Below are 19,432 nucleotides of genomic sequence, written 5' to 3' on the forward strand. Positions count from 1 at the left end.
GTTCTGTATGTTAATTTTAAGTTATTTAAAAAAAAAAAAAAACTTACTGCATTTTCTTGGAATGTTATTGTATGGTTGCAAAAAAAACTAAAAAGAACGTTCATAGAACATTATTATTTGATTCACAAATAATTAAATAAATTAAAATAACCAAGCAAGAACCAAATAGCAATGTTAGGGGAACATTCTGTGGTTGCTGGGCTGTTAAAGGTCTAAATGTGCTGTGCATATAATGTAGAGCAAAACTTTTGGAAATCTAATTTTCTGTTAAAACATGTTTCCTGTTTGTTTGATATGTTCACAAAGTTAACTTCCATAACAATATTAAAAAGGTGACCCAGTTAAATATCATGATAAATTAAAGGGATATTTCACCCAAAATTGAAAATTCTGTCATTAATTACTCACCCTCATGTCGTTCCAAACCACTAAGACCTTCATTCATCTTTGGAACACAAATTAAGATTTTTTTTGATGAAATCCGAGAGTTTTCTGACCCTGCATAGAAAGCAATGCAACTACCACATTCAAGGCCCAGAAAGGTAGTAAGGACATCATTAAAATAGTCCATGTGACATCAGTGGTTCAACCTTAATTTTATGAAGCTACAAGAATACTTTTTGTGCAAAAAGAAAACAAAGATAACTTTTTTTTTTCAACAATTTCTTCTCTACCATGTCAGTCTTCGACACAAGTTCACAAGAGTATCACGACACATGTGTGGCGCTGCTGTTGCAGGAGCCCACGTTTTGACAAAACAACCCAGATGCACAGTGCATATTTTTTTCTTTGCGCACAAAAAGTATTCTCGTAGCTTCATAAAATTAAGGTTGAATCACTGATGTCACATGGACTATTTTAACGATGTCTGTACTACCTTTCTGGGACTTGAACGTGGTAGTCGCGTTGCTCTCTATGCAGGGTCAGAAAGCTCTTGGATTTCATTATAAATATCTTAATTTGTGTTCTAAATATGAACAAAGGCCTTACGGGTTTGGAACGACATGCGGGTGAGTAATTAATGACAGAATTTTCATTTTTGGGTAAACTATCCCTTTAAGATTTATATGCAGTATGTGATGCAGCCGTATCTTGATCATCTTAATGATCTGTTTTTAGCTGACTTTTAATCATTTGTTGGGTTTTTTCAGGGTGTTTCCCAGAACCTAACAATGTGGTTAGTGGCTGGCTCGATGCGTCTGACTGAAACAGGGGGGACAGGAATAGAGAGTGTTTGTTCCTTTGTCCCGGTAGTAAATGAGAGCACCACAAATTCCTTCCAGAAGTTTCTTGTGAAAGGCTTCCTGTGAGGTAAACCAGCATTCCTGATGATGCCAAAAATGAATGGAGATAAATAGCCAGCCTTATATAAAGATGTAGGCCCACTACTATTCACCTTAACTGCATGGTTGATCCTTCAATATGTGATCACTCAGAAACCAGACCAACCAACAATATTGGTTTACACCAGAAAGGCTTTACACATCACCTCATGGAAAACAACAACAGCAAAAGAAAGAGCGAGTGCAGCTATTCAGAAAATTGCTAGCCTCTAGCACTGTGGAAACATTTAGCTTTGCCATTACCCTCTCCCATGATGAGACTCCTGTTTGATCTCTGGGCACAATGACAGTTTTATCGGTTTCTCTCACACTATTCCTCTCTGAAGTTTTTTTCTTTCTTTTCTTTTCTTTTCCCCTTAACTTCCACTTTTTCTGTACATATTTAACTATTTATAAAGAAAGTCGATACCGAAACCAAAATTATATACTTCAGCCATATTCCATTATATGGGGGAAAAAATGTTCACAGATGACTAGGTTTTTGTTTATTTTATTATTTGCCTTTTCACATTACAATAAATATTCAGTTCATTCATTAGATTACAAATCGTTCCAATTGTCTTGAGAAGTCATATTATATCCACTAATAAATTTTAACTGCTTTTCTGAGCAGTAGAGAGGTATTTATTGTTATTATTTTTATTATTATTCCAAGGCTAAAAATAAAACTCAAATCTTCAATCTTTCTTTTGACAATGTCCTCTTTCTAAACAAAAATCTTTTCCCAAGGCCAACTTATATGTTTAATGTCAAACATAAAGTGCCCATAAGCCGCTATTGCTCTCAATAAATATCCAAATGTACTCACTATAAGGAAACAAAATTGGAAACATCAAACAATATATATTACACGTCAATAAGAAACAATACGGTTTTACAGTATTCTACAAAATACTGACAGATAATATACAGTATCACTCCTGTACTGTCACTATTGAGATGCTAGCATTTCATGACAAGCCAAAGTAATAGAAATGATGTCTAATACTGTACTTCGTAAACCATTCACAGCACACATGTTCAGACGTATGGCCAGGCTTGCTGCCCAAATAGTAATAATATACAGCATGTTACTACATAGCTTTTTTCATTTCTCTCAGGTTGTTTGTGTTGGTTTGTGATTCCTCAGTCTCCGGGGGAATCTAGACTTGTATCGTTCTTTGTAGTTTCTAGGATGGTACCTTCTGACTGAGGCATTTTCATCTCTGCAAAAGATACCAAGTAGTGTATCAGTAAAATATAATAAAACTGTCGCAATGTGTGTCAAATGCAGTGAAATTAGTAATGACACTCACTCTTGCTGGAGATCCAAGTAAGAGCAAAACCGCACACACTTTTTATCTCTCTTGTCTGTGCACTGGCATCGTTCCACATCTCGTCTTAGACGCATCTGGAGTGAACCCACACCGTAGGGAATGACCTGACTGAGAGAGAACAGTGGATATTTTATGAAACCTTTCAATTTTTAATATGGATTTTAATGATCAAATTTAACAAATAAAAACTGAAAGCCTTGTGATTCTTTGAATTAGCATTTTGACAAGGTGTGTGGATTCCTGTTTGTTTCAAATATAAAAGACTTCACACTTGTTTCACTTCCCAAGAGCCAGACTCTCAAACTTTGGTTTCTGGGTTGTTTTTCACCAAAGGCAGTCTGCCTGTCCTCGGGTCTCTATGCGTGGGCCACATTAATGAGACCACACACTTAAATACAACCAGACACGTGCTTGCAGAGCGCACAGGTTACCAGCATCAGTCCCCCATAGATCTCAAATCTCTCTTTACCAAAATGTGCTGTTCAAAGACATTCACAAATCAATGTTTGATGTACCTGGGCGTATCGACCCATACGATTCCTATGTGGCAAAAGTACACACATTCTTTGTCCTTCAGGTTTTCACAGGAGCAGCGTCTTTCACGACGGTGAGTTTGTGGAGTAGCATTTACAGATGGACTTCTGTTTGCATGGGACCCTGGGACTGACAGATACAAAGAAAATAACTTTAAACAACAGGTAACAACAACAACAACAAAAACTATCAAATTAAGTAAAGACAATGTTACAAAAGATTTCTATTTCAAATTAAATGTTCTGTTCTGTTCATTAAAGAATCCTAAAACTTTCATTGTAATAAGAAATGTTTTTGTGCACCAAATCAATATGTTATACATATTCACATGACCCTGAAGACTGGAATAATTGCTGCTGAAAATTCAGCTTTTCCATCACTGGAATAAATTACATTATAAAATATATTAAAACAGAAAACATCTATTTCAAATTGTAATAATGTTTCACAATTTTTACTGTATTTTTGATCAAATAATAATCTTTATAGTTGCAGTAAAAACAAATGGGGTAACTCTATGAATGCAGCCCTCGGAAAGCTTAATTATAGCAATTCACAGATCCCCATTTTCAGCCTAAGCCTAAGACTTTTTGCTTTGATGTGTTACACCTGAAACAAATCCTCAAAATTTGTCAAAATATTAGTCTTCACTTGATGATTTGAGACATAACATGTCTAAGCTGTTGCTGCTGTCTAAACAATTCAGCACTGTTGTGTCTTCGATGGCTTTGTTTTAATCCTGAAGATTCCCGTACAAATCCTGTTTTCATGAAGCTTTGATCTCATAGGTTATCATTTCAGAAGTGAATTGCCATGCAACAGTATTAATAATGTTCGAATCATGTTGACAAAAGAAGAAAAACTAAAAACAAAATGTCTTATGGTTGAGCTTCATTAAGGTTGCGGTGAATAAAAAGCCAAGCGGACCATGTGGACCATGTTTAAAGAAGACAGCAAATACGAATCTGTGGCCAACCACATTTTATGCCTCTAGGATTCCAGCAGCACGTGTAAATGCTACAAAGCAAACCACCACTACAGCTTCCGATGGTTGGGGTTTTAAAAGTTGAATCAAAAACAGATCTCGCGCTCATCTGCAACATGGTAACTCTTCAACAGACAAACAGATCTCAAAGCAAAAAAGAAAGACAAAAGAACAAGTATGATGGTATTTACATCAGGATAAATTCTTTTATGAAGCAAGATGGATGAACTAAGACTGCAAGAGGTCTTTGAGTTTTGTTCAGGATACATGGAAGAGGGGTATTAACAGGACCCCAGTAACCGGAATGACTTCTAAGGTGCTCAGTCAAGCAAACAGGGCCTGAGGCTGTAAGGCTTTATAGAAAAGGATGAAATTGCATGCCCAGGTCTGGTGGAAAGTGATCTGGGAGTGATCACAGTAATCCATCACTATAACAAGGCTATGGGGGTCTAACCATAGAGGTTCGATGTGGAATACACAACAGTTGTTCTGACTTGGCTGGAAATCAGTTGTCATCCACATCCTGAAGGCGTCAGCTGAGGTTACCCGGTGAAGCATTGGGGTTAGTTTTCATATATCAGGTCAGAATAATTAATCACAGTGAGTAGCTGAGATGTGGAACTTGGATTTTGTGACATAGGAATGTCTGCTTAAAATGCCTGACATAATTCACATACAACTGACTTTATACCATCCTACCCAAAACCATGAGAAAGACGATCAGGAAATGTTTTCTTCATCCCTGTAATATTTTATCAGGCTAGACTTCACTAGTTCGATACTAGATGGTATGACTGGAATGATGCTAAGGCGAGTTCTGTAGCACCTCTCAGGACAATTTGTTTTCCCAAGAAAAATTTAATTTTGTGACTCGTGCCCTGAAGAAAGAGAGGACTGCCAAGGTGGATCAGCATAGAATTGTAAAAGACAAGCAAGGGATTACGTAAAATCATAACCACCAACAGTGAACCAGACCTCACTCAAAGAAGCAGCAACACTTTTCCTGTTGTTAGCATTAACATGTTAGCAAAACAATGTAAACCTTTACTAATCCCAAGTCGTTTGACTGCTGTTATTAAAATTCAAAGCTGTGATCATTTCTGTCCTGTAGGAGACTGGTCTTGAAACTCGAAACTACTGAGGAAAATGCTCAAGTATTCCCAGCAATTAACTGCAATAACAATACATTGCTATACAGTATATTATCCTAGCCTAATATCCTAGTGTTTTGCACTGCATACCTATACATCCAATGCTGAAACTAAAGAGCTCAACAACAAACCTTTCTGTTATGTTAATTTGTGAGCCAACTTGCAACCATGTCAATTGATTCAAGAAGATTTCCAAAGTGTCTGAGATTTCTCATTGCTTGAAATGTTTACAGAGACAGCTTGCTCTGGCTATGAACTCTGCATGCTATTAAAATTAAGCCTACCCACAGAACAAAAGCTAGACCATTCTGAGGCAACTGTCGCTGCTTTTGCACCACCATGAAGGAAGTTATATGTTCTGTGGTCCATAGAAGTGGTAGATGGCCTACACATGGGGAGTTTACACACTTACATGCTCAAATGGCTTAAGCAACATTTTATACCACATTTAACCCTAATTCAACAGTTCAGTCTACAATTGTACAACTAACTGCATATTTGGACTGGCGTTATGAACAAAAAAAATTTATAATAGAAATCTATCAAAAAATATTGAACTCACATTTTTGATAGATTTCTGTTAGTTAGTTTTTTTCCCCCATAACACCAGTCACAATCAAATAAAATATTTTGTGTCAAAGTATTTCTGTCAGAATTTACACCAAACTTTTATGAATTTTATGTCTTCTGTGAACCACAAAAGAAGATATTTTTTAAGAATATTGGTAACCAAACCATTTCTCAAAAAAATCTTCTTTTATGTTCCATAGAGGAAAGAAAGTCATACAGGCATGGATCAATATGAGGGTGAGTAAATGTTTTTCTTTAAGCATTAACAGTAAATAGTTCATCCCTTTAAATTACAAGAATATATATCTGGTCTGAAAATACAGTTCACATGCAAAGAACAAACCAGAGAGAATCTGATAATGAAATTTTAACAGAGTTGGCTTTTGCTGGATAAAATCTTATGTAAACCAGATTAACATTTTTTTTTTTTTCAGATAGAAAAATATTCACATAGTAGTTCAAGATTTGAACAGAAAGCTGAAATTATATATATATATATATATATATATATATATATATATATATATATATGTATATATATAAGAAAGATGATAGTCATTTACCTTGTTGTTCCAATATGAAAACAACCACACTTATTAAGAGTAAGAAGGAAAAATCCATAATGCTTCTTTCCAAAGATGCTCAGTATATTAATTGGCAAGCCTGTCTCCTGGATGTCTATCCACAGGAAGAGAGGAAAGTTGTGAGGGGAAAGAGAGCAGGTTGTGGAGTTTCTCAGAAACTTCTGTGACTCTCTAGACACCTCCAGCCTACCACACCCTCCTCCCCCCATCTCCCTCTTTGGATCAGCCTGCCAAGCTGTTCTTCACTATGCTAAGAACAGGTGTTTGACAAGACTCATTGTATGTGAGTGTCAGTGGGAGAGAGAGAGGGAGAGATTGCACTCTTTGTTTGGATAGATGCTCTAAATCTAGAGGAAACATTTGTGAAAGAAGGTATCTCAACATTGTCTGTTTCCATCAAGTGCTTCCAACACTGTCAGAGGTGCATCACAGATTATAAACCGATGGACTGAGTTCCACTTCATGGGTGAGCTGGCATCTCATGGGAATTCTTGCGCACTCTTGTTTTTTCCTTCCTGATGCTATGTTAGGAATGGAGGCTTGAAGAACAAAGTCAAAACTACAGCCTGGAGAGGAAACCCTTCTTTTTCAAAGTAGAAAACCTAGACAGACCAGGTCTTTTTCCCAAGCCAAGGGAAGCCCATTGTGGTAAACCTCCATCTTAATTAAAACAATAAAAAGCCAATTGAAACATCTCAATATAAGCATCTGCTCGCCAGACTCTTTTAACTGTGGAGGGTTCCTCTAACTGGTTCAGAAACAGTTCTTGCTCTCATTTTTGGAAGTTTCTTCCATAATCATTTCAAATTTGTTGAAAATTCGTGTGACACGAGCTCCACCGCACAAACAGGCTATAGGACATATGAACTGTGGCGTGAAAGTTGTTGAGAATGGTCCTCAATGGGGCTTGTCATTTAATCACAAGGGGGGCAAAGTGATGTATTCTATGCAGCACCACAGGGGTTGGGTTATTTTTTCCCACCCATAGTTCTATTTAGCTCACTTTTTGACTTCTCATTAGTCCAGATTAGGCTTAGTTTTGCATTCAGGAGAGATAATTAAAGGCTGGGCACAACACAAAACAACATATTTGGTCACAGAGCCCCTGGCTACAGCAATTAGATCTGTGAGGTGAGGTGCTGTGGAGGAGGAAGGAGAACTTCAGAGCTCCAAACGGCTTCTTCCTGCAGCTGTGGGAGAGACATAATTAACAGTTTGACACACTGTCTGAAAAAATGTTCATGCTTCTGAAATTGAACTGTGAACTATGTGACACAGCCCCACTACTGTATATGCAAGTTCAACTGATACATTAATGAGAATATAAGTGTTGTTTTTTCTTTCATTCAAGACAATATTACATGCTTGATCTTTGGGAGAGGACGACAGTGCGAGAGGAAAAAAAATTGAATTCTTTGTGCCAGTCTTTGTTGCTCTATCGAGTTTCAAATCGCAATACATTAACACTTTGTTTTTATTTGATAAAAAAAAATAGTTTTATCTTTTGTAGCAATGTACACATGCTGAATAAGTGTTTATTAAACTAATAAAACAGTGAGGCTTTGGCTAACTGCTCGAAGTCTCAAATGGCATGCAGAATCGCTGACTAAATCAATCAGTAAATCAATAACTTTTCTGTTTTCACAGAACACTGACCTCTATACGAGAAGAAAGCTTTATAAACATTTCAACAGAATTATTGTTAGCTTGCCAAGCAAGTCTGAAACTATCTGTTCATTATTATCCATCCTGGAGCCAGAAAATGCATTAAAAGTAAAATATTATTGAGAGAAGACAATGATTAAGCTAGACTATCTCTTAAAATACTTTTGCTCCTGAAAACCAGTACCTTCATATGCACAGGTGCAGTGTTTTTACACACTCCCCTGGACTTTCACTGACCCTCAGCTGCACTTCCCCCTTTAAGCCTCTAATAATATCACGCAAAGAAATTTTCTACGGTAAAATAAGCGATGTATTCTAAAACGTCTATCTAGCCGTGGCCAATACCCTTTTATCTGAACGTACTAAGTTCTCTGAATGTTTTGTTAAAAGTTGTTTTTTCCCCCTCATGCGTGAATCAGTGGATGCGCGATCTATCGCCAGATTCACACACAGGCTACTGCGTGAACCCGTGCACTTTAGTTTCGACGCCCATATATTAGCATACTCAAACTGATTCTAGGAGCATACTGTGTGGTGTCGAGCAACTCCCGTCTCTTCAACTGAAATGAAACTGCCTCGCTCATGGATGTGTGAATCCGCTACCGAGCGTCAGCCTTGCGCTTTCACATTGTACTTTGCAGCCATTGGCAATCAAGAAAGGGGTGTGTAAACAAGTGAGTTTGTAAGTTTTATTTTCAGTTCAAATCCTCACAAAACTATGCAGCTATATACAGTGTTTAACAAATGTATAGACCACCCGTCAAAAACTTAACTAAAAGTTGTATGGTCATTAGGAAATAACTAACTGAAACGACTAAATAGTCTTTATTCTCTCATAATAACCAAAAAACTAATAAACCAAAAAAAAAAAAACACACACATATATATATATATATATATATATATATATATAATTTTTATTTTGTATGGCCTCCTTTGGCCTTGATAAAAGCTTGCATTCTTGCTGTCATAATTTGTAGGCCTATGCACTTTTCCATAGTCTCTGTTGTTACTGACTTCCAAATAGTTTCTAGTTGTTCCCAAAGACCCGCTTTTGATTAAACTTTTGTGCAATCTATCTTCGAATCCATTCAATCACAACAATAATTATATTTTAGCATTAGAAGAGCTGAGGACAACAATGACTCTAAAAAGACTATCCACACTTTCTTTGTTGGCCATTGAGTCTGAAGTGATTAACAGACTGAATTATTATATCTGTAACAGTTGGCTTCACTAGTTATAAAATGTTTCAATTTGATGCATACAGTTCAGATTTATATATCATTTTAGGACAGATTACACCTGTAAGAGGTGGGCTCACAAGTTATAAATAATTTATCGGAGTACACTAGAAAAAGTGGTAACCTGATTTTCTAAGGATTTTTGTAGCCTTGTTATCAGATCAGTTTATTAATATAAAATTTTGCAAAAAAGCCAAAGAGTTAATGTAAATTATCACATTTAAGCACATTTCATTCATTCATTCATTCTTTTTTTTTTTCTTTCATTTTTTGTGGTGTAGCGTGGCGTGGCGGGTGGGGGCACTCTAGGTGTCGTTGTCCAGGGGCACCAAAGGGTCTTAATCCGCCACTGCATACAGATACTACTTAAACATAATTATTAAAAATGATCAACGATTTCAGACATTAAGCATGGACAATGAACGTGACATCGCTTCCTACAATGGGCGATTGATCAGGTTTAACCACTGATCTATATATAATGATATATAGAATATAATTCTCTATTATAGATCAGTGGGTTTAACAGAAAAAAAAGGTACTCCATGACTCCACCTAGTGTTCAGATGTGGGGTTTAGATGAAGCGTTCAAACCGCAAGCTTGTTACTAGGCCTATTTGTAAAGGTAGGTATCTTAATCAAACGAAAATGAGTAAATTTTGAAATATTTTCCTGACTCGACAACCATGTTTCACCTGTTGGTCAGCACAATGGATAAAAAGATTTTCTCGCGTTTTCCCTTTTTAAAGAAGTAAGGTGAGAGATTCCCGCGCAAAGCAGCAAAAGTCAGACAGAGCTTCAGTGTTTTACCTAAACTATTTGGAAAGCCCAGTCTTACATAAAAGCAGGTTTGGTTAAAGCCCACATGAATTTAAACTGCATTGGGCATAAACCATGTAGGTAAATATGTACATTTACTGTGGTAACTACCTCAGCTTATGTTTATGTTATGTAATAGAACATGCAGTCCCATCTCTTGCTGTCATGACCCATATAATTATTTAGATCTTCATTGACTTTCTGTCTTACAGCATATTACACACATGTTATAATGCTATATTTATCTTCAGGCGTTAGTGTGCTTTAATTACTGATTTAAAGACACATCTTTATTTAATTTGTGTACAACAATGTAGTTTATTTTAAGTAAAAAGCTCTGATGATGACTGGGTAACTGTAAATTATGCTTTACAATAACTGTGCTACTTTTGTAAAATAAGCAATTTTACATTACAAATACAGACTAAGTCTGTTGCAATTTCCTGGGATTAGATTCTTTGTGCTGGATTTTTGGATTTCAGTTCTGAACTTCTGAATAATTACAAAGGTTTTTAAAGAATCATAAGTTAAGTTTTTTGTATTTTAATGGTTTTGTCAGAAACAATGTACTGTAAATAAATGCAAAAATACATCAGCTTGTCACAGGTCAGGAAGTGCTAATGCTTTCTTCTTTCCAAAGTGAAACATAATGTACGAGCACATGTAGTCTTACTGAAAGTGCTGCTAACACAGGTCTACCACATCCTGTCTCATGTTCTAGCGCTGGGCTTGGACACACATTCTCTGGGAAATTAAATGTGATTTATTGCCGATTATCCCAGCTGGAAACTTGGGAGCCGGATGCATAGAATAAAATAAGCTTGGTGTCATTTTTATTTTTTCAATTTGAGACACTTTCTTACTGAAAACCACACATTTTACCTTTGATTACAGAGTGAATGCCGTACCACAAGGGCCTGCTGGGTGACTGTTCCAGACAACACTAATGGAGAGGTGGTGACTTTTATAGGAAGTTGCTTTTAAGAGGGTGTCAGACATCATTTTGATCCTAGATAGCATGAGAGCTTGTCAGGTACCGATTTTGTCTGCTTTACACTAAGAACTTCTTGAACTTTTCAAACCTAATGAAGGTTCACTACAGCCTTGAAGCCAATAATTTGTTTGACATTTAACCAAAACTTTCTTTAAAGAGAGAGCTCACGCTAAAATGAATATTTTTAATAATCTTTAGGAGTTCTCAACTATGTGGCTTTCTTTCACTGACCTCAAAAAGAGATTTTATTTACTCTCTTTTGCACAATGAAAGTGAACGATAATCAGAGGCTATTAAGCATCAAGAATGGCAAAAAAAAATAAATAAATAAATAACAGTACCACAACAGTAGTCCATAATAACTGGGATTATGATAAGCTCCTATGAGGAACAGAATGAAATTTAAGAAATGAAAAAAGCACCTGTATACATCCCTCTGCATCCATCCACTAATGCTGCTAACGAGTTCATGGATGCTTTAATTTGTCAAATGTGACAATCTATACATCAGCATTTTAATTGTTCTGATAAATCCATAAAACCACTTATGGAGCATACGAATTAGATAAGACAACAAAACTAATTAAAGGTTAGGCAGAAGATAATTATGTTATTTTTGAGCTGAATCACAGTAATTACACAACCAGAAAAACACACGTTGGTCAACTGCAACTTGAAATACTGAAAAGATTTTGAGGCTATATTTAGATAATTGGGCTCAGGCAAAAGTCTTTAAGAGTTATTGGCCAATTATTCTGAGGGGAAACATTGGAAGTAGTGGTTACAAATGCAAATTTTGTCTAATGACTTACCTCTCTAGATTTTTTCTTTGTATGTATGTGTGTTGCTTAACACACACACACACACACACACACACACACACACAGACAATAATAGACAAACTTAACAAAAAATAGTTTTAACTCCTGTTCATACAAAAACCTCACATAATTATTACAATAGTTGAAAAAGAATGGCTTTGCATAGTACTGTGTATATACAGTCTACTGTAAACAGCATGCTAAATATTCTTACACTGTGCTAAAAAAGTGCAATTGGCAGTTTGCAATTTATGAGACCATCAGTGTACAGCAAGATGACGACAAAGTGTTCTAATTATAATGGACTATCAGAGGGTGGGCAGCCCTACAGTGGATCAAAATGCGTCAGCTCTGCAAGAACAGTGCTCTGTGTCTGCCATGGCTTACTGGGTATGCCTTGGCTGAAGGCAGCCTGAGAGCCACTTAATAACAGCGAAGAACAGATTTTTCACCATATGCCATGCAGGTCTTGCTGGGCTCGCATCTACCCTACTATTCTACTGCCTGCCTGCTTGTCTGCCTGCCTGCCTGATCACTTCCTCCCTGCCACTGTACATTGCACGTCTCTATTCCTCTCGGGTGTGATATCGTATGTCCATAATGTACAAGATACGATCAAAAGCAAACCTCCAGGAGAAGATTAGGCACAGCTAAACATCCTTTCCTGGCTCCTGCCCTGTGAAAACATGACGCCTTTGAGGCCATCGGTGGAATGATTTAGAGTTCTGCATTAATGGTTCTCCTGCGCTTGGCCGGACTCCTGCTCTGTCTCCTTGGCCCTAGACTATGGGTGGAAAGTAACCTCTCTGTATGTACCTGCACGCCTACAGCTTTTCCACAAGCCACCAAAGCAAAACTGATGTTGTTCTTTCCCCAAGTGTTTCCAAATGAATCACTTTTAAAGGTGGCAGCGGTGATCGCAGTTTAAACTCTTCTGACTAGAAAGCAGCTTTCCTCAGTCTCGTCCTTCCTTCTGATGTTTTAATTGAACTTTTTAACTTTGCTTTCTCAGGAGACTGCCACACTTCATTCACCATTCAGAATGCCATTGGACTATGTAGCAAAAATATTAACATAATGGGAAGTCTACTGTGTGTTGAAACTATAAACCAATCAGGGTTTGAAGCAATGCAATAGAAGAACCATTTTGGGTGGCCCAAAGAACCTTTCTGTTAATGGTTCTTAAAAGAACCATTTATTTTCTTAGTGTAAAGAACATTTCAATAAACGTTTATTGAAATGTTCATGGAAATGTTCCAATAAATTTGTCTTTCACCTCACCCTGCTTTTAACATCTGCCATGGTTAATAGAGCTGACAGTACAGAAATTCAGTGACTTACAAGCGAAAAGGCTATAAAGTCATCTTGCACTATATTACAGTAACATTCCATCAGCTGAACACGATGCATGTCAGCAAAGAAGCAATTAGTTAACACATCAAGAAATTCTCTGAGGAAGTACTTCCATGATAAGAGAGAGAGAGAGAAAAAAAGTCTTTGCCTATAAATTGATTTTGAAAAGTTTTACAGAAGCCCATCAGTCCAAGAGAACAGACCGTAAACTGTGCTATAAGTCTGACTTTGAGATCGTCGCTGTCTCCTTTACATCTGGTTCTTATTATGACTCAGAAGTTCCAGCCAAGCCATATATGTTCGCCCTCTCAATATACGGAGAGGCCCAGCCAAGTGTGGTCAGTATGGTGAACCACATCACCTAATGATCCACTCCTTTAGTGTTACTATGTCTTATTTACAGGTATAGTATGTGCCTTAATGACCACTGATAGCAAACATAGACACAAGTTGACTGTCTGCACTTGACCACTGGCATATTTCATACCTGATACCTTGATTTATAGTTCAGGACAGTATACTTTGTCTAGGTAATGTTGATTAAAATATATATATATATATATATATATATATATATAATATCTTTTAAATATATATATTTTAAAATGATTTTATTTGTATTTTGTAATGTACCAAGTTAGAAGGCTATCTGTATAATTTACAGTACTTGTTGTGAGAGAATTATCATTAAGTCTGTTATGCTTATCAAGGCTACATTCATTTTATCAAAAATACAGTAAAAAATGTAATATTGTGAAATATTAATATAAACTGTTATATATTTTAAAATGTAATTTATTTCTGTAATGCATAGCTGTATTTTCAGCATTATTACTCCTGTCTTCAGTGTCAGATGGTCCTTCAGAAATCATTCTAATATGCTGATTTTGTGCTCAGAAACATTTCTTATTGTTATCAGTGTTGTGCTGCTTAAAATGTTTGTGGAAACTGATACTTTTTTTTCAGAATTCTTTAATGAATACAGCATTCAAAACAACTGAATTTTTTTTTTTTTAAATCGTAACATTATAAATGTTTTTATTTTGAATCATTTTAAGCATCCTTTCTAAATAAAAGTATTAGAAAAAGAATTAGTAGATCTGACAAACATTAAAAAGTTAAAAATTGCACAAATATTTTTTTTATATTAAAGGTATGTCTCTTCTGCATTGTATTGTTCACGTATAGGAAAAAATTGATTTCAGTCCTAAACCAACAGATGGCAGTATGTCTTAAAGAAAAGACCAGGATGCAGACTGTTTTACGCACACTGTAACACTACAGCAAGTGAGATGTGAGAAGTTTGAAAATGCACTGAATTTAGCTTGAGACCTGTCAGTAAGTTTCTGTAGAATTCTCTCTAGGTGTGATCTTTTTTATTCTCAGGGTCTATCAGAGATGACATCCGGTCACCTCCAGCAGGACAGGCGCGGATGTCGCCCATGAATAAAGCGGTGTAGAATCTACACATGGAAAATGTGGGCTGTGGTTTTCTTTCTGTGGACTCTTCTTGGCAAAAAACTGCCTTAATTAAAAAAAAAAAAAAAAGGAAAAATGTTAACTGTTCCAAACATATGTTCCCAAACATATGGGCAGCACTTTGGGTTGGTCCCCCAACCTATGTACAGACCTATCATACTACTGTAATTATCAATTATTTTCTCCACATTCAATCTGTATAGAAGCAGGTTAGATATAAAACAGCGGAGGAAAATATGTCATTCTGGTTAAATAGATCACAAACATTTATTGTAGCTTGTGTTCTAATCAGCATCAGTTTGAACAAGGCTGCTGCTATTTGTTGAGACTTTTAAGAGTGCCATTATGGGTGGTATTGCCAGTTGTATCCGTGCACTTGTATAGAATTCTGCTACACTCATTTTTATGACAGCAATTGAGTTTCTGCTTGCACTGTAAAAATGTTTAGTTGCATAAGACTGTATTGTGCAATCATTCTATATAGGGAATCATGGGAAACAGTTCATTAATAGGGAGGAGGCCATGTCACATTTCTTAAAACACTCAAGTTCCTCACACTGTTCAGGAAGTGCAATTCCATTCTTAAGTTAAACAGTAATGGATACGTCATATGACACCACATAGTTAATGATGAACAGATGACATCTTATTTTGGGAATAATCAAGAATGGTAGACAAAGGAAAACCTGCGTAACGTTAATGATACTACTATTTGAGTACTGTGCTATTGACATACAATTTTTCCCCATAATATGTGCACTTGATCAGTTTTTGGATGATGTGGTAAAAGGTTAATCTGCTGACAAATGCTCGTAATAACTGTTTGGCAGACATGAAGATTTTTCAGGAGCACACCCAACATCTGTAGCTCTGCTTCTGAAACAACAATGTATTTCTAATCAGAGAGGCTCAGCATCCATGTTTGTTGATGTGAAATGTGAAATGCACAAGTTTTGTACAAAATGTGTGGCTATTTTAGCCAGTTCTTATGTCGTATAAGATGATAATGAAATTTTTATGGACCAAAAGTTGTGTGTAGATTGGTAGGAAAATATTGTAGGTTCAACCTTCCTTTAAAACTAAAACTAATTTTTTTCTTTTAAAAAATGCAAATGATCATATCAATGATTATTAGAAGTTTACAACTACTTTTCTTACTGTTTAGATTAAAAATAATTTTAAAAAGACTGATAAGGCTGTTAAAAAAATAAATGAAAGCAAGATTGATGGGTTGATCTAATTGGTAGATGCACAAAAGATGTCACATCAACCCATTTGTGTCAACGTGTATTAACATTGTGGTGATACAGTTTTCATGTACTGTCAGGTAGAACTACTAAAATTAGCAATGCAAGATGTCTTTGTGTACTGACAGATTCAATCTGATTCTGTATCTGATCCTTTTCAAATTCTTCGTTTTGTCCTCTCCTTTCCTCACCCCTCTTTTTACATAAGTTGAAAGAGAATTTGAGCATTCGTATTTTGTGCCAGTTTCCTGGAAAAGTAGAGAAGCATTAAGACACCACAGACATGCAAAGTTACCATAGTTGTATTTATTTGAAAACAGCAATCTGTATTTTTTTCACCTGTGCTGTGATTCGTCAAAACTGATATTGTACATATTGGTTTTCCACTGAAAATCACAAAGTTAACCTTTTTATTTTTATTATTTTTAATTATGTTTGTCTTTTATTCTTTTTGTTTGTTTCAATACAATGATTTGTGCTTTTGATACCTTAGGTTTGAAAGACATGTTAATACAGTTAAGTGGATAGCAGGGACTACCGACAAAAATGTCAAAAGAGTCAATTACATAGATTATATACACACAATACAAAATACAGATATACACACAAGTGCACTGGCTCCATACTCCAGTTCAGTTAGGTTGCTTCAACTCAAAACATATTCCAAAAAAAAAAAAAAACCAAGAAAAAATCTGTATTTCCAATCCCAGTTTTAAAAGTGATATAATTTGGGATTCGTTAGGAAGGTTTAGGAAACATAAGGTGCATTTTAGGAGTTCTCAGTATTGGAGTTTTTGTATGTACATTTATAAAAGTGTTTACGGACTGATGACGTGGCCCTTGACGAACTCCTTCAATGTGTGAATATGTATGGCTATGAGCGTATACAGAACCATAGGCATCCGATATTTACATCTGTTGGAATGTTCCCCATACTAATCATCAACAAGTCAAGTACTTCAAGCAACATAATTCACAGAAGATCAAAATACCTTTCACATCTACCTCAATAAGTGGTGGAGGAAATGCAGAAGTGCGAAAGTTGATTCACTTAATGCTTAACAGTTCTACATTTAAAATGTGAACGGTGAAATCACAACTAGTGTAGCCTACCAGCCAATAGGAAAGAGAAGGGTACAAGCACTTAGAACCATCTACCATACTGTATGTGGGTGTCAATCTAAAACATGTGCATATATATCGTTTTTCTGTATACTAGGTATATAAACATTTACTTAAATTATATAGAATTCTAAATAAAGCGAGTTTACTGAGAAGTATATGCACACATACTTCTAAATATATAAAGCCATATTACATGTACATAATTTTTTGCTCTAATTATGCAATAGCAAAACCCATGCTTTACATAGAAAAGGCATCCACAACATTAAGAAAAATGTACAATTTATGAAACATGATACAATAAATAGTATTATAGAATCGCTGCTGTACACAAAAGCCATTTAATTTCACACATATAAAAATATGTTTTAGTGCAACCTTACATGTATTGATACTTCACATCATTCAGACCGAAAGTGTCCAAAAAGACCGTAAATTGCATTTATTACAAAGCGGGATACACAAAACTCGATATATATATTTACATGTCTTCCTGTTTAATGCTTATAAGAATATAAGCAAAAAGTAAAGAAAAGGCACACACATCTGTACATTTTTTAAAAGTACCAGACAAAGTCCATAAGCAATTTTGGTCAGGCTCATATATAAGTTAACACATATATATTTATATATATGTATATTCTTTGAAACTTTAAATAAGAAAGTAATTATAGTTGAGATAGCAAACCGTGTTATAAAAGGCATGCTATACATGTACTTTAAAACCACTGAATCAGTTCACTTGTTTTTCAAGACTGATTTTCTGTGTGTACATGGATGTACATGTGTAAATATAAAATGTGTGAGCGTAATTTACCACTCTCTCTTCGACCTTGTTCACCTGTTGTTAATAGCGTCTTTTAAATCTTTGCCTTTCTTTATGGTCGCTGGCCTCTCTCCACGGCCCTGTTGGCCAGACGCTTGCTCTGCCGTCTCTGTGTTGTAGAGAGTGGGATGGCTTGCTGTGGGAGTCTTTGATGTGGCAGACACACTGCTCTCTGCTCTGGAGTGTAGGGGGTGACTGATCTCTGAGCTGCAATAGTGCTGCTGAGCTGCGGGTGAATGAGATAATGTGTGCTGATGGTAAGGATCAATTGGAACTGTCGATTTATCGGGATTTTCTTCGGAGGCGATGCACAGCGAGGCAATCGCCTTAGTGCATGTTTGGATGCACTCTTCCTGCTTGCTCTCCTTGTCGGACATGTCGGTGCTGTCCTCTCGTGACTTTTGTGAGGAAGGTGATGCAACCTTGGGGGACATGGATTTTTCGTGGGATTGGGGTGAGTCTTCTGGGCCTCTGCTGGTGGGCCCTCTACCCTCGGAAACGTGGAAGGACACCTCGCTGGTGCTGGATTCCTCCGAAGTGCTCTTCTGCAGGGGAAGGCGTGTGGGGTGGACATGACCAGTGACAGAAGTGGGCACAGAATGGACCATCTGGATGCCGCCAATGGGTATCATGGAGAACGGAGTGCGGATCTGTTGCTGGGAGTGCAGGGGAAGGTGGCTAAATAATCCCTGGTGGACACTGGGGGCATCCCCTTGAAGATATGATGTCTTTCGCTGGTCCTAAACAGTTGGAAGATATGGTTCATTTACATTACAAAATATTCCTGGAAAATCGTAAAGGCAGTGTTTAAATAAATCCTTGTGAAGCTAAATACACCTTGGGTGATAAGATTAGCAAAGAATTCTTGAAATACTTGTCTGTTATTCTGCTTATCTGGGGCTTGTTTCACAGTTATTTAAACTGGACCTCTTGGAAAGTTTGGAAAATTTAACAAGACCGCAACGAAAAAAAACAACAGTTGCCAGTAAAAAGGGCCAAGCTTACATAATAGACCTTGCTCATTTATCTTATTATCCCCCTAGCTCTATGGTAATAAGCCAGGTAGCACTGAAATGAATTACTATACTGCATACACTGAATAGGCATTGCAGTTTTCCACTTTCTCCAGGGAGTTCTTAATCAACTAGTATACAATATAAATAGAAATGCTCCATTCTGTTGTATGATGGCAATTTGTTTGTTAGAGACATTAACTGACTACCACTGCAATTTACTTGTCCAAACTTGTATACTTGAGCTTTGTATACCTTATTAAGGATCCAATATACTGTATGCTGGCTATTGCCTTTCCTCTGGCATATCGTTATTATTACTCTTCACTTCGAACAACAATTACTTTTTATCCTTTAACTTAC

At 36.3% G+C, this 19,432-nt stretch overlaps 2 protein-coding genes and 1 long non-coding RNA gene across 3 annotated transcripts in view; 1 reads left to right on the plus strand and 2 right to left on the minus strand.

Moving 5' to 3' along the window:
- Nucleotides 1–2,011: 2,011 nt before the first annotated feature.
- si:ch211-202p1.5 (uncharacterized protein LOC103909337 homolog) lies at nucleotides 2,012–6,520 on the minus strand. Its single transcript, XM_058756825.1, has 4 exons — nucleotides 6,463–6,520; nucleotides 3,175–3,322; nucleotides 2,639–2,767; nucleotides 2,012–2,548 (listed from the first exon to the last, which is right to left on the minus strand). The coding sequence occupies exons 1-4, from the start codon at nucleotides 6,518–6,520 to the stop codon at nucleotides 2,440–2,442; spliced, it is 444 nt and encodes a 147-aa protein (XP_058612808.1). The 3' UTR covers nucleotides 2,012–2,439.
- A 2,162-nt stretch (nucleotides 6,521–8,682) lies between these two features.
- LOC131527285 (uncharacterized) lies at nucleotides 8,683–15,408 on the plus strand. The gene is made up of 3 exons (XR_009267626.1): nucleotides 8,683–8,822; nucleotides 11,106–11,244; nucleotides 14,568–15,408. It is a non-coding gene; the product is annotated as an uncharacterized LOC131527285 (long non-coding RNA).
- Nucleotides 15,409–16,389: 981 nt separating this feature from the next.
- Nucleotides 16,390–19,432, minus strand: part of hivep2a (HIVEP zinc finger 2a) — a 68,803-nt gene continuing 65,760 nt past the window's right edge. Inside the window, 1 exon segment of the mRNA XM_058755657.1 lies at nucleotides 16,390–18,796. Within this exon segment, the coding sequence (XP_058611640.1) occupies nucleotides 18,068–18,796 (729 nt within the window). The 3' untranslated portion in view covers nucleotides 16,390–18,067.

Source organism: Onychostoma macrolepis, chromosome 20, assembly GCF_012432095.1.
Source record: "Onychostoma macrolepis isolate SWU-2019 chromosome 20, ASM1243209v1, whole genome shotgun sequence".
Classification (NCBI taxonomy): Eukaryota; Metazoa; Chordata; class Actinopteri; order Cypriniformes; family Cyprinidae; genus Onychostoma; species Onychostoma macrolepis.

Excerpts from the sequence above, each read along its gene's own strand:
- si:ch211-202p1.5 (XM_058756825.1), bottom strand. The coding sequence starts at position 6,520 with ATGGATTTTTCCTTCTTACTCTTAATAAGTGTGGTTGTTTTCATATTG. Across the intron at positions 3,323-6,462 it reads TTTCATATTGGAACAACAAG|TCCCAGGGTCCCATGCAAAC; the intron begins GTAAATGACTAT and ends TGTATCTGTCAG. Across the intron at positions 2,768-3,174 it reads GTATGGGTCGATACGCCCAG|TCAGGTCATTCCCTACGGTG; the intron begins GTACATCAAACA and ends GTTCTCTCTCAG.